Source organism: Apiospora phragmitis, assembly GCF_038363925.1.
Source record: "Apiospora phragmitis strain CBS 135458 chromosome Unknown utg000008l:1.0-3514335.0:1.0-3519231.0, whole genome shotgun sequence".
Classification (NCBI taxonomy): domain Eukaryota; kingdom Fungi; phylum Ascomycota; class Sordariomycetes; order Amphisphaeriales; family Apiosporaceae; genus Apiospora; species Apiospora phragmitis.
Genome location: NW_027117407.1, coordinates 1057749 through 1083097, shown reverse-complemented (window position 1 = coordinate 1083097; position 25349 = coordinate 1057749). Strand labels below are relative to the sequence as shown.

Sequence of the window (25349 nt, the reverse complement as noted above, 5' to 3'; positions counted from 1 at the left end):
TCAACTGCGGGGGGATGTCACCGGTAGTGGTAATAGCAGGTACCGAAAGACACTATTGAATGGTTCAAACAAGGCATAACCGTCGAATATTGATCACGGAATGCCCCAACTTGGGATATGCGCGAGTCATTTTGTGGCTTGCGTTGGTTCTTTGATATGTGCATGACGAAGCGCTGTGGGCTTAATAGAGAAAAACATCATGCGCCGGGCGCCAAAGCAAAATATTGGCCGTGCAGATGGAGAAGGCACGGGAAACTATGGGCTCTTGGAAAAGCCGTACAAGCAGGTGGATCAGTCAGTCCAACATGTCTGTACTGGTAGTACTCCGTATGCCCTTCTGTTGTCAGCATCACGCCTCACGAGATTGCGGCCGAGTGGTTTTTAGATGAGATCAATGGGAAAACGAGGCAGTGCAGGGCGGTCAGTGTGTTCGTCCCAAAATGCCATCTCGTCTTTTTTTTGTCTGAGAGTTAAGTTATGGGTTTTCTTGGTCGACTAGGTAAGTAGGAAAGATGTGGTTGAGATTGATTGATTGATTTGGGGTGGGTTGGGTGCCTGGTACAGCACTGGTAAATTGCGATTTGCCCAGGACGACCAAACCCAAGACCGAACCCAGGACCGAACCCAGAACGCGGGACGGGATCCTGGAAAGCATTCCTAAAAACCAATTTGGTGACTCTGGGGAAGGCGCAATTACACCACATTCAAAGTATTTTGAGTTGTGGCTTAGAGTAGGCACTTAATTTACCGTACCATTACATATTCAAACAAACAAAAATAGAAGTTCAAAGGACGGGATGATACAGCGCCACCTATCCCGTTTGTTTCTTTAATGTGCTGCTCATGTATAACTGAGTTAGCGGATGTTACGGCATCACTCGCAGAGGGAGGAACCGGCTGGTAGGCTGGGTTGGCAGTGCAGTAGTAGCTTCTCCAACTACCACCACAATCTACGCCAGCCGCTGACTGAGCCTATAAAGATCAAGTGTCTAACTTACATATCGAACCTACTTGACGCAGATAGATATAAGCGAGGCGTAGGTTAGTGCCAGAGGTTACATGTGCAGTCCCTACGTCATAGCCGTGGTCGGCTGTAGATAGAGCGTTGCGAAAAAGGAAAAAAAGGGCAACCAGAAAACTAATTGATAGTCATCTACTAGTGACGGATCTGCTTGTCGTGTTCGGAGATTTGGAGGTCTGCCGAGTGTGAAAGGCATGACGACGGCTCTGCGCCTGTCACTGAACAAAGATACAAGACTAATGAAGAATCGAAGATACATAATAAATCATAAGCGTGTACAACGACACTCGCAAGGTAATGATGTACTGTTCCGACCCATAGATGAGTTAATCCTGTCTTGGTTCTGCTCTCCGATAGGCTAAGGCCAGCAAGGGCAAAGGACATGGGCAAGGGGGGAAGAGTGATGGTACCAGGTACCCCCTTCGTCGAGTGTGACCTCAGATCGATCACGGTGGATGTGATGGGAAACTAAGTGGTGCGATATTGATGATGATGGTATATTGCAACGTGCGCAGTGTCCAACTGCTTATTCCTACACACACACACACACACACACGCACACTGAAGTGATCGTCCATACCAGACTTCCAAGTAGGCAATTGCACAGCAACGAGACATGCAGAACCTATCAAAAATGCGGGAGCAGCCTTAAAACGGACGGCCGTATTTAGCGAGCTGCTAGCAGTGTCATAGTCGCAAACTACTGTAAAGATCCTGCAAGTGTGGCCTGTTCTGACCAAGCTGAGGCCCTTTGCCCCATGGTTGCCGGCGTGATGTCTACCTTAGCCACCCATCACGGATGTATTGGATCAATAAATCAGTTCGATGTATGTACGGCCAACCAACCAACGCCGAACCCAGCACCTGCTTGCCGTAGGGTCGCAGACGCAACTGCCCCGTTGGGCTAAAGGCCACATGCAGCTGCTCGCCGTAAAGGTGGGTGAACCGCTCTTTCCTTCTGCTTTCGCATGTCGGCAGTCGGCTCTGTCCAAAGGGCTGCGTGGCCCATCTTCCCAAGAGAGAATAATGTCGACAACCACATCATGGAGTTGAGCATCCCTTTGAAGAGATGATGCAGGTGCGTACAAAGTTATGTACGGTAGGATTAGTGCAATCTCATCACAACGGGAACCCGGCTCGGTTCGAGTCTTACCGGCCGCCATTGTTACTGTCCATTTCACCATCCGTTCGATTCCATTCATGTTCCGTTTCCTATCCTATACATACATCCCTTTTCCTTACCCTGACTCTTGAACTGCTGCTATACTCCAGGTACGATATGGGTTGAAACCTCACCCGCTGCCCTCAATATTCTCTTCCTCCTGCCCCTATGCCCTACGTATACCTCCAGAGACAGACAGGACTTCCTTGCTGAGGGATCGCCTAAGGGCTGTTGCTGGGAATCGATGTTTGGACCAGCCAGCAAAGCGAAGTTCACGCTGGCCCCGCATCCATACTAGACCCCTGTTCTTGTGCACCCAACCCACCCTTGTCTAACACTGAACCCCCTATGCCTAAATGGGGGACCCTCGCTTGGAATAAGCCGCCGCACAGTATCTGATTTGGACCTGACAACCTGTGGTCTCTCCCGAACTTAGGTCACGATGGGAAGCTGTCAGACATGTCAAGTCAGCATCGATTGCTGAATATCTCCTATGTCGTATTCCTCATGTTAATCAGCTCAGTCTGGGTTTGTTTCTGTTGCGACTCTGACATTTCCCATCATCCACCCGGAAAGGATCATCGGAATTTTACATTACGGGATCACTACCGGTCCGCCTGGTCAGGCTGCACAACACTGCTACGTCGCCCAATATTTGTTTCGACTTCCGACGACGGCATTGGCTGACGACTCATTTGCGTAGAAACACGAGTTGATATTGCCCACGGGCAATTTTATTTTCGCCTTAGACGACTGCAGCACCTTCTGGAGGCTGCTATTTACTGACTCGACCATTTGGCCGAACATTCCATATCTTCACCGAATACAGGTTTACCCTGCCTTCGCGGCTGGGATATAGCTTTGCAGCTTGTTTAAAATTTCAGTTCCAAGATTGTTTACTTTCGTTGCAAGTTCAACGGGATTGATGTTGGCACCGCAGTATGCAAATCCGGGAAAAGTCCCGAGAAAACAAGGTAAACATTCGATACTAGACAGGTCCCATCTCGAGTGGTTTATACTTCCAGGACATATAGTGAAGCTATTGTGTGCCCATTGCAACATGAAGGGAAAGTGCGTTACCATATGCCCGACTGCCGATAAACAACCGGTATTCATCAGTGTCGGCCGAGAAAAAAGACGACTCTAAAACCTTAGCTGCTGGGTTCGCTGCTACCAGGACCCTGAACAGCTTCACGCTACTGAGAAGTTAGTCAGAACGGCAGCTGGTGTCGGATGCCGTAACCTGCGCTGGCGCTGTGGTGGCGGCTTCTGTTACTGTTATTATGGAGACCGACCTGAGCAACCCATGCACCACTTTTCTTTCTTTGGACGTCGGCAAGGACAACGATTGCTTGATCAAGCTGACTGCTGAGAGCGGGACTGGGGATCTTCCGCCAAGTGGAGTCTGCCGGTCGGACATATTCTCTACATGCGGCTTAGTTGATTTGATCCTATGCAGGCCCTGGCGGCCATGATGAGCAGAACCAAGCGCAAGCAAGCAAGGCTCCGGAGAAAAAAAAACGAACGAGGCCATGGACTTGTCCATCCCAATCGGCCCAGGGTTAGCTCGGCAAGGAGGAGCGAGCGGGCAAGGCAAGCAGCAGCAAGGCCAGGCCAGGCGCTACATACTCCATGCTGCCTGCCCTACGTACGAAGATACGAAATAGGCATATACGTCGTCAGGCTGGCCGAACAATGATCGGCAAAGCGTTTTTGTAGATAAATTAACCAGCCCAGAAAACAAAAACAAAAATGTGCTAGGTGCGTTTCCTGTTTGAAGCTTGTCCCCTCGTTTCGCAAGCGAAGGATGCCCGGCCCTGGTTGTCTGTTGTCCAATTCCGACACCCCCGAGACCCGGCACATTTGCCCTGACGCTAGAGCGATATATGTCGCATTATCGCCGACAGCGCTCTCGATGACTGCCCAAGATAGGCTTTTGGAGCCTCTACTATCTACTGTTTGATGATAGCTGCTGTGCTATAGGGCGACTGACTGGTCGTACGAGCAATAGCAGGAACATGCCGCTCCCATGAGTATGTCTTCTGGAGCCGAAGTGCGGAAATGCCGCGAGGCGTTCAACGCTTCCTGTGCCCGCATGCAGTAAGCAGCAAGCAAGCCGACATATGCCATATCAGATATCCAGGTCACACACACACTCAATTTGAACACAGTCACTGCACAGTACATTCCCCTTCTCGACGGGGGAGCCACTTTTGGAGGCAGTGACAGGGTCTGTGTGGCCTGGTCTGTGCTATATTAAGCTACAGATATACCCATTAAGCCGGGTCTGTTATAGCCATGGAAAACGTCGAGTAATCTCGGTCTGCGCTCAATCACATGCATGAAGTTGTCGACAAGTCCTATCTTGCTGATCCAGGGATTGGGAAGCTGCAGCCGCTAAGCGACCTCCGAAGAATGGCTTTTCTTTGCCGCGAGCGTCGAACGACTCCTGACTGTATCTGCCACAGAAGCCCAAGGAGAGTCAACTCTTGGGCGGCTCGGTGACATTTGCAGTCGGAGAAATAGTTCTTCGATGCTTCGAGATCACCCCACTAGACTGTTACTCGCGTTTCGACGAGAGCCTAACGCGCTTGTTCTGGAACAATGATGTCGTATTCCATGACAGAGTGGGTTGAGTCTTCCGGAAACTGACATCAGTTCCTGGCCCAATGCGGGCTAGCTCAGTTCGATCAACTCAAGGAACGAATAAGACGCTGCCTACTTTTCTCGACGGGATTGAGAGGAGCCAGGGGCTTTCTTCTTCGACTGCCGTTAGAGCCCACCAAGCCAGCAGGATGTAACGGTGCTCCTGGGAGATCGTTCAAGACAGAAGGAAAATATCCGGTGATTTCCCTGACAGGACCCATCGCAACAGGCCTAATGTGGAGTGCAGCGTAACAGTCTCGACCTACGTGACGCACCCGGAAGCAAGATTATATTGTACTTTGCATGTGCCTTTCCGTGATGCATTCTCGACTAGTATCCACGAGCGTTGTGTTGAGCGTGAGTGGCCTCCTTAACAACAAGCTCTATAGACCCCCCTCTTTGACTCGCGAACGACCGCGGACACCATGTCGTGAGGCGAGTCCCACTCAGGAGATGAAAGTCAATGGGTGAGGTGGGAGCTGGAAACTTTGAGCCGTCCACCGCAGCTTCTAGCCTTGTCTGGCCCTCTGTTACAGGTTGTGAGCGAGGCTGCAGAGTCGGGAGGATTCGAGTCTCGCAGGATCCCTTATGGCATCATCATCTTGACCAAACTTCCCGCCGCCGCAGGACAGTCTAATGGGACCGGCACCCTAGACGCGTGCCGTTGGCAGACTAAGGATGCGGCTAAAGTTGTCGTGCCTGGGTGATGGAAAACGTTCATCAGCCGGCCTGGTCGGGCGCTCTCTCGTCTGTGCGATATGTGTTTCCCCAAGAGGTACGCAATTTTATGTACGGGAATCCTTACATACTGTACGTATTGCTCCGGATAGGCCCATGCTAATCCAGCAAGCCGTATGGACTAAGGGACTCCCACGATGCGCTATATCGTAATGGCCCAATCATTCAGGGGCTCCTGCTTGGCTTGGCTCACCGTTGCGGCTACTGCAAGTCTCCGGAAAACCCACTGCTAAGATCGTGGTTGAAGGCTCTTCGTGGGTATCTGGGTATCCTCACCTTGTTTGCATCGTCACTATAGTTGGAAGTACCCTGATCCCGACCGTTGCGATAACCAAGTTATCCTGTAAGTAAGCTAAAGGGGGCCCGCTGCGATTGGCGCGCGGCTTATTTACTTGACTAGTAGTGGACCCCCCGACTTATTTCGGTGTCAGGCACAACAACGCACTTGTCGAATCGGGCTTCTAGCTCGCCTTACTATAGTGTCGATAAACTATAATATACTGCTTTAGCCCGGGTGTCCCATGGCACCAGGGAACTGACGATGTCTATCCAGCGTAGAATAGGGACGACGGCGGAGTCAGTATGTTTCTCAGAGCCTCTGGGTAACGGGTTTCATCGTGAACCCCTCAAAAGCCAAGTCTTTCGATCAACGCGCAATTGAACCTGCGCTGCACTTAGGATGGTAATCATTGTGTGACCACCACCGAACCGTCATTGGAAAGTCGGCCGTGCATCGCATCGCATCACCACCACGCATCTTACCTGTCAGCACTGCCCGCCATCATAGCTGTGAATAATCTCAACTTTCCCTCTACTGTAATATCGGCGTCGGCTCGATTTGACAGCCGTTGTCATGCTCGTGGGCCTCTGCAAGTCGGTGAAGGGCGATCCGTTAGATTACTATCGACTTCTGCCGTGTCCCGGTGCCTAAAGCGGTTTATACGGCCGACAGATATTCCTATCGGTAGTAATAATAGAAACACTTGGATAGGAGTTGTCATTACAATGCTATATGCGAACATACCTGAAAAAAGAGAATTGGCCATTGAACACTTAACGGACAGGGGTTCCTGTACCTCCTCCACCCACCGCGGAACCCCCTGCACTTTTCTCCAAGCGAGCTTCAACTGGGTCTCCGCCCGCCCACCCACCTTAGACACACCTGGTCCAGTAAGTACCCTATGCATCCTTGGCTCATTGTCCAGGGTAATCTCTTGAACTGATGAACCGATTCTTGCAGTCCAGGGGCCCCCTTGTCAGCACACCATCCCTTTCTGGTTCTTCATCGGCGTACGTGCCCAACGGTCTTCTAGAAAACAGCGGGCCTGCTGGGTCCCCTCGAGGCCGTCGGAGGTTTTTGCTGGCTAATCACAGTGCCTTTTTGGGGGCCAGGGCAAGCATTTGGGGAGTGGGAGCCGTAGAGGGGGGAGGGCAAGGAGCAGGAGCAGGAGGAGAGGGAAAGGGAAGAAGGGGTGTGGCCTGCTGCTTGCTTGCTTGCTTGCTTGCTGTGTGTGCTGCTGCAAGAGACAAGGCTTGCCTGTGAATGGCTCCAGGACACATCAGTCGATTTCTCCCCGTGCCCCCATCTTGACCCATGTCATCCATACCTGCCTACTCCATCCACCTACATGCGCTGCTTGTGAGAGAGTGAGAGGAAAGAGGGTTTTGCCGTTCGGTTCTCTGGCCTGCCATGCCACACGCACCGCACAATACCTACTGCAGCAGTGCCTTGCGGAAGTACTGTACTTTGGCCGGCCCTCTAAAAAAGTCGGCATAGGCGCGAGCAGGAGGGTCCTCTGGTATCAGAAGCTGGCTCGTGTACTCGGAAAGCATAATCGTAATATACTGCGGTGCTTTGGTCTCGTCTATCACAGCCTCTGGGTACATGCTTATCTTCTTGCTCGACAAGAGAGAGACTGTGTGTGTGCAAAATTGCTGCTCTCATAACAGAACTTCGTTATTGACTGACATATTCCATTTTGGTACGTTTCATGGAGTGATGGAATTCCGATCATCGTTCGTGATTTTCGAAACGCTGCCATAAGCCTAGAGGCTCTCCTTGACACTTCCCTTGGCGTTTGACCGCGCCTGAGTGCAACGGTCCCTCAGTGTACCTTCATCCAGGAATATCAGAGCCCCCGTCCAAAGAGGATCCTGGAATGTGGTACCCTGGCCCAGATCATCCATCGCCCTCTCTTAAGATTTTCCCACACACGGGCTGGCTGGCTGGATGCACTGTACTGTACCGCAATACATGGCCTACCTAGCATACACCACCCACCCACGCACACACACACACACACACACACACATGCTGCTGCTTGCTGCTGCTGCTGCTCTAGGGGCGGGCCTGTAGCTCTGACAGTGGGATGTACTCGGACATCTGTGCTAGACCCAGGTTATCCATCATCTCCTCCCCTCTACCCTAGGCCTGATTAGGTCCTCGTCCAGACCCTTGCTCTTGTCAACCGTTAAACTGCCCGAAGAATAGTGTTTAGTGCCGCGACTTGCACGAAGCCACCCCCCTCCCACTAGCACCATCTACCGGAGCCATCCATTCCATACAAGTACACTCTGCCCTGCAACCTCGCGTTCCTGAAGTTCACTCTAATCCAGACTTCACATACAACCCAAGCCATAGCCTGACGTTACTCGGTAGGATCAAAGAAGGAAGCATTACATTGGACTATTTTCTCTCTCTTTACTCCCATTGCATCATCCAGATCCAAGCAGTTGATGGTACCGAAATCTACACCTAGATCAGCAACACCTTAGCCGACTCCTCGGCTAGCCACCTACAAGACGTCTTCTTCTCCCTCTCGGATCGGAACATCGAGATATGCTCCCATGTCCACCACGACGACACTAACGGCGACTATGGCAGAGTTGAAGCCGGAGGCGCCTCACGGTAGTCTTTGGTCGAGCTACAGCGGACCGGCTGTGCCATTATCAACTCGTTTTCCCAGCAACATGGAGTCCTCACTCCATCACCATCCCACCGTGGGCTCCTCGCAACATCCGGATCGGCCCCGGAGCGGTCATCCCATGCAGCATCCTTATCCGTACCAGAGGTACTCCCAGGACGAGACCAACGCCTTTGACAGACACCATACGCCCATGCAGCAGCACCACAGCTACCCCAACCTGAAGCGTCCGTACTCGCAGACCGAGCAGCCCCTTACCAGGAAATTGTTCAGGATCTCCGAGATGACGGCACGAAGCTTACCGTCAACCATGACCACAAGCTTTTGTCCTTCCGCAAGGCGCAGGACAAGCACACCATTGTGGATCAGCATGGCCGGTATCAGCAGCTGGAGCTGAACGCACAGCTCCACGGCATGTTCTTCCTCTCCGAGATGCCTTCGAACAGCAGCGACGGCTCCCTGCTGCAGCCCGAGTTGACTTGCTACCGGAGGAACTTGTTCCAGATCAGTGGCTCTTTGATAACACCAAGGGGTCAACTGTCGGTCATACGCCAGGAGACCGGTGAATCGGTCCCGGTGAGCAGCACCGAGGTGACCATTTCAGCAATTGAATCGGTGGATGGCCACCCAGTCCGCCTGATCGTCATCCCCTGGAAGACGCCTCCCCCAACTCCTCCGAGATGCCCCAGACCGCCGACCAGGAACCTGCGGCTTTGCCTGATTCCTTTCCAAGAGGATGGACCGGAAGCGGACGGCGAGTACGCGGTCTACCCGATCGGCTGGAGGCGACTGCAATTCAGAATGTAAGTAAACTCACCTGATCCAGGGTCTTTGCCTTTCACTGTACTAATTTTGTCATAGCGCCACTGCCAACAACGGACGGAGAAAGGAGCTTCAACAACATTTCGTGCTGCACCTGAAGGTTGTCGGAACACTGTCGGATGGAACGAAGGCGGTCCTCACTGAGTACACCACAGCGCCCATTGTTGTCCGTGGTCGCAGCCCCCGGAATTTCCAGGCTAGGAAAGAAATTCCTCTCCTGGGATCGAGCGCTGGTTCCAGAGGGCAGGCACTGGTCGAGACAGGCCTGGGCGTTGTTGCCGGACCTCTGGCCGTGAAGCCGCAAGAATCAAAACTAAGAGGGCTGAACCTCGAGTTACCTCGAACCGCCTTTACCTTCAATGCGTCGAAGCTACCCGGCAGCCCGATGACTATGAGATCCAAGTAAGCTTACCTTGGAGAAGCAAAACCGAGTCGCGGGCAATACTAACAGTGATTTGCAGTTCTTACCCGAATTGGAGCCCTCCCGGACAACATCCGATGTCTTCCATGCCGTCGTCTGCCACGGCGAGCTACCCTCCTACCAGCATTCCTGCAGATTCTTACCAGAAAATGCCGCTTTCTGGACCCCAGGGTTACAACCCGGAACCGCAAGAGATGCCCTTGCAGTCGTCGATGCCGCCGGTGCAGCTCTCCATGGTTGCCAGCGAGCAACCGCCCTCGATACGGACACAATACGCATACGTCCCTGGAAGCTCTGCCCCGCCTCAGCTGTCGGTCTCAACTTCCTCCATGGGTGCGCCCCATGACCATAACAACCTGAGCGTGCCGAGATACGTGGAGAGCGGGCGGCCTTCGAAGAGCCCTCGTCACGCGAGCCATACCTCGGTGCACAGCGCCGGCTCCATATCGAATAACGAGTCGTCGGAATACCGATACGGATCGTACGTCCCGGTGAACAGCAACCAGAGCCAGATGAGCTCTCCCACCACCTATACTACTGGTGATAGCAACTCGGCCGGCCACCACCAGCCGACGCGCGACTACTACCCGCCTCCCAACACCTGGACCACCACGGCTGGTGAGCCCGCCTCGGTCCAGGCGTACCACAACACAGAGAGCCGGCCATATGGCTACCAAGACCAGTACAAGTCTGGTCACGCCATGCCGCCTCTGAAGACGGATCACCACCCGGCGCCGGCTGGTTATGGCAGCTATAACTGGAGCCCCTCCTAAGACAGCGGGCCCAGTCGCTTCCTAATATCCAACCACCTACTCCTCCACTAGATGTTGAGACTTATACCATTCTGCTCGATCAACCTGAGCGTGGATTCGTTCCGGGGTCGAGACTTAAAGCACTACCACCCACATACCCTTATAATACCCCCCATCTGTAACATACCCGAACAATACCTATACATACGTAATTAATGATCGAACAACGAGCCGGAAAACGAGCTCGGGCGGTGGAACTTAGAGGAAGGGCGTCTCTTCAAAAAAAGGGGCGTAACCATGGTAGGCCGGATATCGGGGACGGCTACCCTCTTACACAAGAGAGAGAGAAAGAGAGGACCACACTACTAGGTGTGTAATACTTTGTTTCTTGGAAGAGCCTTTGGTTCGTCGGCGTCGGTGGATTTTGTTGAGCCTCTGTCATACCGCCATTTGGACAAGCTGGTGTTGTTTTGTTGTTGTTGTTGTTGTTTTACGCGGTCCCTACCGACCCAACCCCCGACTTTGTATAAAAGTGTATGGCTTTTACCCCCTCCTGTTTGGTTACCACGGTTTTCTTCTCGCGAGAGAGGAGAAAGGGAAATGGCACAGTCCGTCGAGGAAAAAGGCGAACACCGGCGTTAGGCTCTCTGGGCTGCACACATCATTATTTGTTTCGATATCCCCTTGCCGTTAGAGAGAGAAGCAATCAAGAGACAGAAGAAGAAAGATCCAATTGTGTTGAAGCTTGTGTGCCTGATGGATGGACTTGTGCGCCCTTAAGTGAAACGGTCTCGGGATTGGAATGAATGGGGCCCGGGGTTGTTGAGTGACCGAGGATATGAGGGAATATGAGTTGTTTGTTCATGTTGTGTCAAGCATGCTGTTCGTTCGGAAGGCTGTTCGGCCTGGGAGGTGATGTGTTCCTCTCTTCACCCATGGGCCGGTGGTGGTCGAAGCAGGAAGCCATCTTTTCCAGAACGTGAGTCGATGGCGTTGCTAGGGTTGGATGATATGAAGGGCGGTCGCATGGTCTCATGCAGCACGACAGGGAAGGTACTCGGTGGCAGCAAACATGCCACAGACCGGGAACATCAATCAGGCGGAATGCTCGTTGGCTCTGGATGCATATTTATACGTGTGCTTGTGCCAGAGGAAAGGAAAAGGGTAACAAGGGAGACGGCACACAAAAAGAGAGGAAATACGGGATGGCCAGGAAAACAGGTGAGCTATTCCGGCTGGCTGCAGGAAACGGATGATAGTAATTATATGAAGAGGGAGAAAAATAAGCCAAACACCCTACCTACTATATACAAATATTTACTGCACCTACTCTGTACTTCTTGACCGATCTCGAGACCCCGGCCGCCCCCCCCCCGGTGACATGAAAAGGAGAATTGTATTGGAAGCCCAGTAATCCCTTGTGCAAATCATTGGCAAGCCCGCATGTATACCCTGTCGGGCGATGATGTTCTACAGACATGCCTCGCAATACATGCAGACCGCATTCTTAGTGTCCACCAGCCGACGGGGCGTCTCAACAAACCCGGCCTCCTGGACCCCAAGGAGGGTACTGAAACTTATGATTGATCACAAAGCCAGGCACGATTTAGCAGGCAGATCCCTTCCATCGCACGTCGGAGGCTTGAAGGACTGCAACGGTGAGTACGTACATACATGGCAGGCGGAATAGGTGCGCGGGCGAGATGTGAGGGTGCAAGATGGGCGTCCTTTGGCGGGCGTCGATCAGACAGCTGACGGGGGGGGAGGGACATGGACATGGACGGACAGACAGCATGGTGTTCCGTTCATGGGTTCCGCCAGCGTGGTAAAGTTGCCCCGTGCTGGGCCATGTGGCTCTCTCATGTTAACTTCCAGCTTTCGCGACATGTCCCATTTTAGACTACGACTTCGCTATCGCCCGTCCCGCTCTCTGTCGCTTCTAATCTGTCGGCATTTCCATTGGCTCCAGCACCTCTTTTAATCTCCGCCCCCGATCCTACCTGAACCCAAAATAAACTGGACTCACTCAATACCTCTTACCCATCCTGGTGGTTTCCCAAGGCTTGCTTCCAGCCTTTCCGTCTCTCGACGAACAAATTATCAACGAACTCAAATCTTGGGTTTTGATTTGATCTGATCTGATCTACCCTGCACTTGCACTTGCACTTGCATTTGCATTACCACGCGCGCGTGATCCATAAGTTTCATCGTCAACTGCGACAAACCTTCGCGGGACGAAGAAGAGTTTTCCCACGCCGACCTGGGCATTAATACACGGTCTATATGTGTCACAGCTCTGCTTGTTGTGTCAAGCAGTACCCATCATGTTTGATATCCCGGAGGCTAAGCGGTTAGTTCCATTGCACCAATTACTCGGCAGCCTGGGCTCCTTTTTTTCTGTAGCTGTTCTGGAGGATGACTACCGAAACTAACAGGTTTATGTGTGCAGAGTCAGGAGAGAAGACCTGTACAGCTCCGCACCACCTTCTGATGATGATGGTGATGACTTGATGAGCCAGGATGGTCAAGTGGATACAGAGCTGCGCGAGAGACTGAGGGCGCAATTAGCTGGCCTGCTAGATCTGGACATCTTATCGCCATCTTCATTACCTGCCCCGGGCGCTGCTGATACCCCGGCCCAGAAATCGGGGACGGCAGTTGCTTCAGACGAAGGAGCCAATAACCCTCCTACTGGAACCGATGGGGAGCTACTGGCGTCAGACGCGAACAACCCAGATGAGGTTGCATTGACTTTTCGTCTGTTCCGTGATGAAGAACCCTCGCATACCGTTGTCATTAAGCAGGGTGATGAGACCCAGGTTGGCGGCAAAGCTGAGTTCGTCGTGCCCGGAGACCACAGTCATACTATCTGGCCGATACGCCAGATCAGGAAACCATGGCGCAATTCAAGTTTGCAGCGATGAGCACGGAGTATCTGATGGCCAATGCCAAGCAGCGAAAATGGGGACTGGAGAAGCCTTGGAGGGTCACCAAGATCACCGTCGCAGCCGACAAAATCCCCAAGACCCTGCCCGACGTCGATGGCGTAGGGGACACGACTATGGGCGAGAGCAAGAGGACGCGGCCCGGTAAGAAGCGAAGAGTCCTCTTGCGCACGCGAGACAAGGCCAAGAGAGAAAAGGAAGAGGCCGTGAAGAAGAAGCTCGCCGACAAGGAAGAGCATCTGAAAGAGAAGAGGAAGAGGCTCAACAAGGCCAAGAAGCTCAAACGCCGGGAAAAGCGACGATCAGCGAAAGGCGCCGGCGGAGAGGGTGCGGATGAACCAAGCTCGAGAGAGACAAGCCCGGAATGAGAAAGGGGGCTCCAGAGTTTGCTCCATGGGCCATCTGCCACATATGTATGGTATGCATGATGCGGGCCTCTTCTATATCCTTGGTGATCATTACAGTTGACTCAGGTCGAGGTTGAAGCCCATTTATTGCTGAATACCACTTCAGCTGCTGCTGCATCACTTCCAGGTTGCGATACGGAATGAACAAATTCTTATTAAGGCGGTGTTTCACCATTATGACTACTTATGATTGCAAACATGGTATATCAACGCTACCCACCGAAAAGCTTGAATGGCTGCAGAGTGTTACTTGAAAGATTCACAGATGTGAACCGACACCGACACCGACACCCCGGGGACCATACAGTATACACTGCCTTCGCGACAGCACAAACTATTTGGTCTTCAGGATCTTAACTCCCTGAACGAAATCGCCTGCACCATCGGTCCCCATATATCGAGCTTTGAACCACCATAGGATCAAGCTGAAAGGTTTCCATGTCCCCACCTGACCGGTGGCTCGGGACGGCCCGATGGAGAGTGCCAACAAGATCTTGGGATCCGGCTTGTACTCCTCGACGTTGCCGTCTTTAAAGTATGCTTCGAATTGCCTTGCCAAATATTCAACCTGGGCGCCCAGGGTGGCCGCCTGGGCCACCTGAAGGTTTCCCGCGTCTCCAATGACGAAGACGTTCTTGTACTTGGGAGCTCGCAGGAATGTATCCTGATGCAGGCGCCCATCATCAGCCCGCATCTCAGGCGGCGCAAACTCAGTGTTGTACTTGATGCCAAACGCCGGTATAAACAGGTCCGTTTTCAGCTCGACTTTGGTGGAATCCGTCTTGGTGAGCTCGACGACCTTGCTTCCCTCCGATTCGGTCACGCCAGAGATGCGCGCATCGGAGATATACTTGACTTGAAGCTTTTCAAGCTCCTTCTTGGCCGTTTCGCGAGTGGACTTCATTATGCGGCTCTCCAGAGGTAATGAATCGGCGGAAATGATGGTGATGGATTTAACTCCGGACTTTGCATACTTGTAACCCAGCTCTCCGGCAAGTTCCACGCCCGTGATGCCAGCCCCACCCACGACAATTGACGAGGCTTTTTCAATCTGTTCTCGCAGCTGAGAGATGGCAGCGCGGGTCTGCTGGCTGGTGCCCACGACCTTCCATGGCATGCCGTCCCTCGCGTCTGCACCCGTGGCGATGACGATAGTGTGGTATGCAATATCGCGCTTGGTGCCGTCGTTCAAGGCCACTGTGACGGAATTGGCGTCGGGATGTAACGATTCCGCCTTTCCGGGGACGAATTCGAATTTGTCATGGCTGTACTTGGAAAAGGCGGCAGGTATGTTGTACAGGACCTTGCTCCTCGCCCATGGCGCCGGGTATTACCACGCGAGGAGACGCGATGTTCCAGAAGAACTCGTCGTTGGGCGCGACGAGGACCACGCGCAGGTCCGGATCGGTTTGCGTAGACTTGTCTGCTAGCCAGTGGGCGACTGGGATGCCTCCCAGGCCAGCGCCGAGGACAACGACGGTCTTGGACATGTTTCTTCGCGTGATCTCGGTACTATTGTTCGGGAAGAAGGAAAACAATACAAATGCAGCGAACCGAGTTGAGAGCCCGGGAAAGTGGTTTGGGTGGTTGTGGTTGTTGTATAACGATCTCTATGATTATGCCTTAAGCAACTCTTATACAACGGGTGTTTTGGGTCAACGGTCAGTGCGCGACGGCGGACCGATACGGCTTTATAGCGAGACTGCACCATGCCGTGGAATTCTTGGGACAACGGAAGCCCAACTCGTTCGCAATTTGTCATCCGTATAATAATCATTTCCTCTCAAAAGGCAGCCAAAGAATGCGGTGTGCTTGATTTCTAAGGATTATGGGATGATAGTAATACAAAGGGTTCCCGCGCGGGTATTAGCTAAGCAAAGTATCCGACCTTATCATCCCCCAGGCCGCCAAGCTAGGTAGGTAGCTAGCTGCGCAACCCGGCCTGCAAAAACAGCCGAGAAAGGGACCAACTGTCGACAACTAAAATAAAGCAGTCACTGTGGTACCCTTGGGGTTCCATTGTGGCATTCGTATGTTCGGCTCGAGAGCAGGAATGTTGATGGAGCACTGTCCATGGCACATGCAAGCTATCGATTTTCTCTCCCATGTCAATCTTTGGCGTTGGACACGGATAGGCAGCGACGTATCCAGTAAGCAGAACGTTTCTTAAGCCACATTATTCTTGCCTTGGATCCTTGGTTCTGCACAGGTTGGTTTAAATGAATAACGACCGCCGCCTATACCTACACTTCCATTGATAATGACAACAGATCGATGCTATTGTTTCAGTGTGTTAGTTAATTAGGTAGGGTGGCTGGAGTTGCCATAAACCCATATTGGATGCCATGTCTCAGTCAACAACATCCTCACCACTGTCCATCCCGTACGGAGCTTTTCTTCGAAGTTGAGAATAGAGTTCACAACTAGGTAACTTACACTTGACAGATACATATGGCGCTCGCCCCGTTTTCAAGCCCAGTCAAGTCACGGGGGTTCATCCACTCTCGACGGTTCGAAAGTGCGTTTCAGAGTGTGGCGGTGCCATTCTGTTTCCCACGTATTGAAACCTCCCCACCCAATAAGGCACTCAAGACCAGCCAGCACCCTGGTGGGTTCAACTCAGCTTTGTCAGCTTGTCAGTTGAACACTAACGAAGCCTATCACCATTCTCCAGGCCAACAGGCTTACATCATTGCAGACTTGCAGTATGAAAATCGCAATCTTGTTCGGCCACTTCTCGTTTTTTCTCTCTCTAACTCTCTCAACCAGCCCCTGCCTAGTTGCATTCTAGCAGGCAGACGCTACGATGTCACTACAACAGCCATGACTCAGTACATACATATCCAGGGAACCAACAATATCAACTTTTACCTGATGAACGAGGCTTATATCAAGATCAAAGCCGCATTTTCGCCTTTAAACCATGTCATGTAAGCTGGCAATTAATCCCCACGTTACTAAATATAGCTAGTACTACATGACACGGGAAGACGGAGACGAGAATCCCCAGCATGCGACGCGTTGAGTATGTACCTTCTACAATAGGACCTCTCGGGGCCGCGTGTCCACCACCAGCAGGGTGCGTTGGGACGTTGCTTTTTAGCGCTCTACTAGTGAGTTCGCCAGATGGTCTGAGCTCAATAGTAACTGGTTCGGTCGGGCTAGCATCTCAGCTTCTAGTAGTAGCCCCCAGAGAGAGCGTCAGATCGGATTCGCTTGGGGTGGCTTGGCCCTTACGGTGCTTGGCACGTAGCAGCCCCCACCAACCCGTTTCAATTCAGGGGTAATGTCTGTCTGAGTGATCGACAATAGGTTACAGACTCTGGGCATTTTACTAGCCTGGGTCCTGCCAGACCCTGTTCCTGAACATCAAACCTCTCTCTCTCACTACATGCCCCATCTCGCTACACGCTCATTGTAGAAAATCTGAAGGATTTCTTCTGGGATATATAGTCGATAACATCCCGTACCGCTCGTTTCGACCTTCTCTCCAGGGACTCACTGTCAATTCAAACAGACGAGCTCCTGTTGTTATCATCATATACCCACTGCGTTGCTGGTCATCTGCATCATCTTCCTTTATATTTCACTTTTTCGTGTGTTCTTTTTATAGACCTTGCTCTTTCTTCTTTTCTGTGATTATATACGCATATACCTGTATATATTTACATCCACCCAACTCCACCATGTTGTACTCATTTGTCACTGTTCTGGCCGCGGCCACCCTCTCGTTGGCGTCCACGCCCACAGGCTTCACGCCCGCCACCCAAGAAGCTCTGACTGTGACCTTTGGCAAGACTGATGGTTCGGGCGGAAAGGAGCTCACCAAGGCCGGTAAGCAAATACCCATTCTCAGGCAGAGGGAGGAAGAGCAGCAGCGCTCGAGTCGCAAAGCCCAAGAAAAGGTATGATGGAAAACTAACAAGCGACGTGCCCCACAGCAACCGCCAATGCGCCTACACTCTCCACGAGCAAGAAGCTCGAGGGCAAGTCTTTCGCTGTCATGATGATCGATCTCGACATCCCGACCGACACCGCGGGCAAGACCAGCACGCTCCTCCACTGGATGCAGACGGGTCTGACCGTCGCCGCCAGCGGCACCGGCTCCACCCTCTCCGTGCCCGGCACCGTCAAGGCTGCGGCGCCGTACTTCGGCCCCGCGCCGCCCGCGCGCACGCCGCTCCAGCACCGCTACACGGAGATCCTGGTAGACACGTCGGCTGCCACGCCGGACCAGCTCAAGGTGCTGACGGACGCGGCCGCGAACCGCCAGGGCTTCCAGGCCGAGGCGGTCCTGACCAAGGCCAAGCTGCAGGACAAGGTGGTCGCGGGCAACTTCTTCACCGTGTCCAACCCCGGGCCCGCCGCCGACGCGACCAAGGGCGGCTCCAAGGGAAACTCTACCTCCACTACGCCCGGCGCCGCTAAGGGCAGCGGCGGCGCTACTAACCCGGGCAAGCAGACCGGGCTCCCCGTCAAGGGCGAGGCGTGGTCGCGCCAGGCTAGCGGTATGCTGACGGGCATCGCCGTTGTGGCAGCTGTGTTCTTTGCTCTGTGAGCGACCTGGAGAATAGGGGGTCAAGATAGCGTGGGCTCAGGATAGAAGGAACAAAAGACAAATACAGACTTCAAAAAAAAAAAGATTGAAACAAAACTTTGAGCTTTAGATGCAGATGTGCAGAGTGTGTGCTTGAAGTCTAGCAACCAGGGAAGGAGGTAGTAGGTCTGATAAGGGATAACGATCGTGTTCTACAGCCGTCGGAGTCAACAGACAACCCTGTGAAACCCCCTCTACTTATTTAATTAAATAGGCAGGCGTCACTAATCAACTATTTCAAGGTATACGCAGCAGCCTAATCATCACGAGCCTTATTACATTACCATGGACATGCAATAACACGGTGGCGCGTACGGGAGTGGCTTCAAGGCCCCAGCAAGCGCAGATGGATGAACAATGAAGAGGAGCTACCGCCAACTGTCAGTGATGTTGCCGTTGGCACTGATAACTGGAAGCTGCTGATGCGGGCAAGGTATCTAGGCAGCTGTTCCAATATGACACGGGCATAGGAGATGGATGGACTTGATGGTATAGGGGTTCACGAGTGGGAGAGTTCTTGCCCGTCTCGGGGCGATGTTTGTTAGTCTGGGACGACACAGCTGGCAAGTCAGCGGCACATCCACGGAAATAGATAGATATATTGCCCCGAAACGTACTGATGATGCTACTCTAGCTGTAACTAGTCGTACTATATGCGCCACATTTCCTGGCCTGGATGGTGACATTCCGGGCTACTACTGGGTAGTCGCCAGCGCACCGGGCTTTTTCCACATGGTCAGCCAGCCTAAGAAGGAGGTAGATAGGATGCCGAAATATACCCACGGACTTTCTGGTGGTGTCAGGAATCAGGGGTCGCCCTGGTTGCATAGTCGAAAAGAGGTATATTGTTTCTTCCAATTATCATTGGTCGTCTCCCATCTCTTCTGGTGTATTCGCTGATGCAGCTGCCCAGATAGGTACACATTCAACATTGTGTCCTAGCCCCCCTCTGGATTTTTACTCCGCCAGGTAAGTCGTCGAATTAGGCCCTCGCAGTTTTTGACAAAATGGGCAATGGGTGTCGAGTGCCACCGAATTATTCCCGCCATCGCAATTATCCTTTCGGAAGGTTAGTTTACTATATGCAGATACCAAAGTCCGTTTCGGGGCTTGACTTACACAATCCCATCGGATTACTTGCTGTACCAGACTGCGTGACCGTACGACAGATACGGACTCGGTATCTGGCGGTCCTCCATCACCGCCGCCGCCTGATAAGTCTCTGCCCCCGCCGCTGGGTAGTCCCCCGCCACCATCGTTCGTGTTTCCCCGGCCACCGCCATTTGGTGGCGTATTTCCATTGTCCGATCCCTCAGTAGATCCCCCAGGCCTGTCCGCAGATTGTGGAAGTGTGACTTTGCTTTGTCTTGTCCTGCCCCAGAGTTTCTCGCCTATTCGGCTATCGTTCAGGGGCGTATCGGAGGGCGCTTTGCCTACCGGCCGTGGTCGTAAAGCTCTCGGGGTTAGAATAGTCTTACATCTCTGAAGAAGTCCCGCCCCGAATGTGCATAGGATAATGTATATCAGATAGTTCGTAAGAGTCGCCGACATTGTAACAAGTGCTCCGTATAATGGTGTCAATAGATCGTTGTAAGTAAGGCGGCAACCGGGCTTTGTCGCTTTCAAGCCAGTGAATGTTGTAGATTCTGAAGAAAATTCATCATACTGCTCGATAGCTAAGCAATTTTCCTCAGCATCGTTTAAGGCTACGTAGAAGAATTTACGTGCGGGTGGCTATGCTGCATCTGCCCAATCAGACATCTACACGTCGTGGTGGTGAGGCTTCCGCGTATGCCTTACAATATTCACATTCTCTGAAAGGGCTGCGTTATTCAACGCATTGACTCTGACTAGGTCCATTCTCCAGCATTCGACCAAGAGAGACGTACAGCGTTCGCATCATGGATGGGGATATTGAGATGAGTATCTTAAGTAGGGATGAATCGTTGCACAAGCCGTGGTTAGTCCAGACATATCCGTATTCCCAACTCTCCAAGAAGCTGTGCTGACTCCCGAGGTCGGCTAGGAAGTACATCGGGTACCCAGCCTTTGCGAAGTATCTGTCTTTGGACGACGACTTCTTTGTCATCAGAAGATACGACCGGCTTCACTGCCGGGTTCTCATCACTCTACAGGATGAGATTGCTATGCTGGAAGAAGAACTGGACAATCTCGATGCAAAATATAGTAAAAAGGGTGCGCCAGATGTCGATAATGGATCGACACGTAAAGATCAACCAGAACGCAAGGAGTTGATTAAACGGATACTCATGGAGTTGAAGCATTATGGTATAGCGTGCCTTATCAACCCCCCTAAGGTATGATCACATTGTATTAACAATCCTGAGTCTAGACAAGGTACTCTATCGCTATACGCAACTGAAATCTAGACCTGCTGCCCCAAAAGAGAATGTCGAGAATATCAGGAATTGGCTTGCGAATAACAACAAACCGATTCAGGAAAAAGAAATCGAGTTCCTTAAAGCACGTGACCTCGTAACTCTCGCGAAGCAGCCCAAGTCGCCTTTACGCCGGCTGTTTGAACGGTATATCCTAAGCTCGACATCGAAGCTTCTGGGGTTTCTGGCAGGCCACCGACAGCATGTTGGGGATTCCACCGTGCACGGCCAAGACGAACCGATTGATGCCGCGATAGTACCATCTATTTTCGGCACGGCAGCGCTTATGCTCATTGCCCCTTTGTGGGCCTTGGCCTTTACACACAACATGGTCGCGCGGCTGGGAATCATCACCTTCTTCAACGTCGTACTTCTAGCAGTCCTCACATCAGCAACTTTGGCCAAGCCGTTCGAGGTGCTGGCCGTGGCAGCAGGGCAAGTCGCCGTCAAGTCTCACACAAGCTTAGCTCAGGAGGACACTAACAGAACATCTGCAGATACTCGGCTGTCCTGGTTGTATTCTTGCAAATTGGCGATACATCGACCAGTTCGTGATGGCACTTTGCGTGGTCGCATCGTACAAAGACGGGACCCCTCTCACCAAGGCCGAATATGATTTACCCGCAAGCAGTAAAAACAGCCAACCGCCTGAAATGCCGGATCAAATATGCCTTGCCGGCTGACGAAGCCTGTTGCTCCAAGCTTCCCCGCCGGAACCAATCATCTGCAAAGCCGAGACCATTTCATTAGGTGATAACCTGGGCCGCCTGAACAAATCAATCAATGGTTTAAAAGGGATGTTCTAGCTGCAAGATACCGAAGCCTTCCATAGGACCATATTCTAGCTGCAAGATGCCGAAGTTTTAGGACCATATCCTAGCAGCAACATGCCGAAGCTTCAGAACCAAGGGAGGAGGGTATGGAGGAATCTCGGGATGTTTAGCTCTTGCGATTCTGACAGAGACAAAGGCATAATAATGTGGGACACATGCTCCTTACCCCGCAATCTAGGCACGCCTGCACGCACATGTTGCCGTCACACCAGCCCCGACTTTTGGGATCCCGATCACGCTTTGTGTGCTTGGCAGAGAGCTCTCGATTTCCCCTAGCTTACCGTGTCTTCTTCTTTTCGGATATTGAACATGGTACCATACTTCGAGTCAATGGGAGAGATGTCTAGTGAGAGGTGGGACGACACTGATCATACCAAAACTGGCTACTGACTAAGGTAGTTCCATCATGCCGAGTAACTAATATGCTGTTACGTGGAAGTGCTTGACGACTGGCTGACTGTCTCTTTATTAATGCTAACCTAGCGAGTTCTCGGAAAGGCGGGGTCCAGGTGCAGTCTGTCAGTCATGCCTTCCGCAATTGTCTTTGAGCTTCAAAACTGATATCATACCACTACCTAACCTAGCAACTAGCCTAGCGTTCTCCAGAACAAACGTTCGGATGCGGGGCAGCTGCCTCTATCTGCCCAGTATATCAATGCCGACACATCTCCGAGGCTGATCCGGCAACACGCCGAGCGGCGAGGACATGATGCAAGTGAAAGGCCCCAATCAACTGGATTAGGCTCAACAGCCAAGCTTCGTCATGCGTCTCGTGGGATCCTAGAGGCTCTGGCTGGATAGAACATGCCTCATGCAGTGCATCAGTCAGAGAATGCAAGTCGATACCCAACCAGGAGATATTGGAATTCACGACAAAGCAAGTCTGATGCGGGGGAGCGTGTAAGTTGGTAGGGACGGGAAGGCCGTTCCCCAACTGACCATTGCACCGCAGACCGCACACCACATCCCGTTGCAAGGGACCGGAAGGCAACGCAACGTGTGTGCCATTGCGTACCTATACACAATACTATTTGCTACTACCGTCATGCTACTACAAGATTGGCCCGCAAGTGCGGATCAATGAAGGGGGGTTGCTTGTTCTATTGACCAGAACCCCCAACGAGGTACCGCAACAAAGTGGTGGAACTAGACTCGCCGGGCTGTTTTGTGTTGGAAATTGTATACAACGCATCGTCCCGGAGCTGAATAAAGTCGGCACCACGACCCTGTGGGCACCACCTTAGCCACCGGCTGTCTGAGCTGTCTCTATTCGAATCATGTTGCCAACATAAATACCACGACCCTGCCTGCCCTGTTCTGATCCTGAAACCTCGCTTCCTCAATTCACTCGACATCAACGACATCATCGCACGGTAATCGTCTCCACCGCTGCCAACAACGCCCCATTGATCGATCCGTCAGAACCGGTCCCCTCTATAAGACTTCTTGTTCCTCGACCAATCTGGTCTTCTTTTGTTGTAACAACAAAAGTCAAATTTAAATAACTTCAACACATAAAATCAGTCAAAATGGTATTACTTGCTCGCTCTGTTCAGCGCACCCTTCGTCCCGTTTCTGCTTCGGCACGGGCTCTATCAACATCATCCTCTGCTTTCACATCCCGGGCCTCGACGACGTGCAGGGCCGGCCTCACCTCGCGGCCGGCTCTGGCGCCCAAGAGCTCGACGCCCCTCTCCCTACCCTCCCGCAACCCGTTTGGAGCACCCGCTTCGATTCGCTCGCTAACAGGTCAACGTGAAAAGGTCAAGGTTTTGCTCGTCCTGTACGATGGTGGCAAGCACGCCGAAGAGGTACGTTCTACTTGAATGGGGAAGAGAAAGAGAGCATCAGGTGAGAGGCAAGGACTTGGCAGGCGAATGGGCTTCACGCTATTCTTCCGTACCCAAACATCATCATCCATCGACTATCAGTTGGAGCTCAGGCTCCTGGCACACACTTACAGCCATGCCAAGAGCCAATCAGAAGCCTTGGCTAGCCGTCGGTCGCTTGCTGGTGATGAGGGGCAAGAATGGCCGGGGTCTCTCGTGTCTATGCCGTAGCCCGACCTCCTGCATATGATATGATATGACGAGAAACTTTCCCCTCTCCGGAAGTTTTTATACAACCACAGAAAGGCTAACCATTCGGGTTCATTGCAGCAACCTCTGCTCCTCGGTACCACTGAGAATGAACTCGGCATCCGAAAGTGGCTCGAGGACCAGGGCCACACTCTTGTCACCACTTCAGACAAGGAGGGCGAGAACTCCACCTTCGACAAGGAGCTCGTCGACGCAGAGGTCATCATCACCACTCCGTAAGTACCAAAACCACACATAGTCAAATATAGCTAGAGTGTATCTTGACCACTAACACACCATGCAATAGCTTCCACCCCGGTTACCTGACCGCTGAGCGGCTCGCCAAGGCCAAGAACCTTAAGCTCGCCATCACTGCCGGTATCGGCTCTGACCACGTCGACCTCAATGCGGCCAACGCCACCAACGGTGGTGTCACCGTCGCCGAGGTCACTGGCTCCAATGTTGTGTCCGTAGCGGAGCACGTCATCATGACTATCCTGACCCTGGTGCGCAACTTCGTGCCCGCACACGAGCAGATCCAGAATGGCGAGTGGGATGTTGCCGCCGCCGCCAAGAACGAGTTTGACCTCGAGGGCAAGGTCGTTGGTACCGTCGCTGTCGGCCGTATTGGTGAGCGTGTGCTGCGCCGCCTCAAGCCCTTCGACTGCAAGGAGCTGCTGTACTTCGACTACCAGCCCTTGAAGCCCGAGGTGGAGAAGGAGATCGGCTGCCGCCGCGTCGAGAGCCTCGAGGAGATGCTGGGCCAGTGCGACGTCGTCACCATCAACTGCCCGCTGCACGAGAAGACGCGCGGCCTCTTCAATAAGGACCTCATCGCCAAGATGAAGCCCGGCTCCTGGCTCGTCAACACGGCCCGCGGCGCCATCGTCGTCAAGGAGGACGTGGCCGAGGCCCTCAAGTCGGGCCACCTCCGCGGCTACGGCGGCGACGTCTGGTTCCCCCAGCCGGCGCCCAAGGACCACGTGCTCCGCTACGCCAAGAACCCCTTCGGCGGCGGCAACGCCATGGTGCCCCACATGTCGGGCACCTCGCTCGACGCCCAGAAGCGCTACGCCGACGGCACCAAGGCCATCCTCCAGAGCTACCTCTCGGGCAAGCACGACTACCGCCCCGAGGACCTCATCGTCAAGGACGGCGACTACGTCACCAAGGCCTACGGCCAGCGCCAGCCTACCAAGAAGGGCAACTAAATGCATCACCATTATTAATAGTGCCATGCCCGTCATGACGACTGAGGGGGGTTATGGACACAATGTGTAAATTGTACGGACCACCTCTGAAGGTTCTTCTCATCTAGCGATTACGGTGTTATATAGTTTTAGTTGTACGAAATACCACGAATTCAAAACGTACCTAAGTTCTTCCATATACTAAGTGTTTCCTGATCAAAAAGTGCCCTTTCAGTTTTGGTCTGTTGCATCCGAAACCCACGAAGGGATGCGCAGCTTCGAGACAGCCTTACTGTATAAAACGACAACTGGACAGGCATCACGTATCCTGAGTGAGATATCTATTATATTGGGAAAATCAAACGTCCGTAATCATAAGGGGGTAGGTATTTCTATAATACTCGCAAGTATGTA

The 25349-nt window shown here is 52.6% G+C and overlaps 7 protein-coding genes across 7 annotated transcripts; 5 read left to right on the top strand and 2 right to left on the bottom strand.

Annotated features, from left to right (window-relative positions):
• Positions 1-6935: 6935 nt before the first annotated feature.
• PG994_008760 (uncharacterized protein) lies at positions 6936-7454 on the bottom strand (the record flags this gene model as incomplete). Its single annotated transcript, XM_066860169.1, has 2 exons — positions 6936-7104; positions 7285-7454. 2 exons carry the CDS (start codon positions 7452-7454, stop codon positions 6936-6938), a joined length of 339 nt encoding a protein of 112 aa, XP_066713758.1.
• A 960-nt stretch (positions 7455-8414) lies between these two features.
• On the top strand, positions 8415-10507 carry PG994_008759 (Transcription factor; the record flags this gene model as incomplete). Its single annotated transcript, XM_066860168.1, is given in 4 exon segments — positions 8415-8718; positions 8733-9294; positions 9353-9715; positions 9775-10507. 4 exon segments carry the CDS (start codon positions 8415-8417, stop codon positions 10505-10507), a joined length of 1962 nt encoding a protein of 653 aa, XP_066713757.1.
• A 2303-nt stretch (positions 10508-12810) lies between these two features.
• PG994_008758 (uncharacterized protein) lies at positions 12811-13799 on the top strand (the record flags this gene model as incomplete). The annotated part of the gene is made up of 3 exons (XM_066860167.1): positions 12811-12836; positions 12936-13305; positions 13347-13799. 3 exons carry the CDS (start codon positions 12811-12813, stop codon positions 13797-13799), a joined length of 849 nt encoding a protein of 282 aa, XP_066713756.1.
• Positions 13800-14172: 373 nt separating this feature from the next.
• Positions 14173-15328, bottom strand: PG994_008757 (uncharacterized protein; the record flags this gene model as incomplete). The annotated part of the gene is made up of 2 exons (XM_066860166.1): positions 14173-15108; positions 15137-15328. The coding sequence occupies 2 exons, from the start codon at positions 15326-15328 to the stop codon at positions 14173-14175; spliced, it is 1128 nt and encodes a 375-aa protein (XP_066713755.1).
• Positions 15329-17524: 2196 nt separating this feature from the next.
• On the top strand, positions 17525-18396 carry PG994_008756 (uncharacterized protein; the record flags this gene model as incomplete). The annotated part of the gene is made up of 2 exons (XM_066860165.1): positions 17525-17672; positions 17780-18396. 2 exons carry the CDS (start codon positions 17525-17527, stop codon positions 18394-18396), a joined length of 765 nt encoding a protein of 254 aa, XP_066713754.1.
• Positions 18397-20336: 1940 nt separating this feature from the next.
• Positions 20337-21450, top strand: PG994_008755 (uncharacterized protein; the record flags this gene model as incomplete). Its single annotated transcript, XM_066860164.1, has 3 exons — positions 20337-20395; positions 20462-20753; positions 20896-21450. 3 exons carry the CDS (start codon positions 20337-20339, stop codon positions 21448-21450), a joined length of 906 nt encoding a protein of 301 aa, XP_066713753.1.
• Positions 21451-23196: 1746 nt separating this feature from the next.
• Positions 23197-24956, top strand: PG994_008754 (formate dehydrogenase protein; the record flags this gene model as incomplete). Its single annotated transcript, XM_066860163.1, has 3 exons — positions 23197-23478; positions 23827-23981; positions 24053-24956. The coding sequence occupies 3 exons, from the start codon at positions 23197-23199 to the stop codon at positions 24954-24956; spliced, it is 1341 nt and encodes a 446-aa protein (XP_066713752.1).
• Positions 24957-25349: the final 393 nt, after the last annotated feature.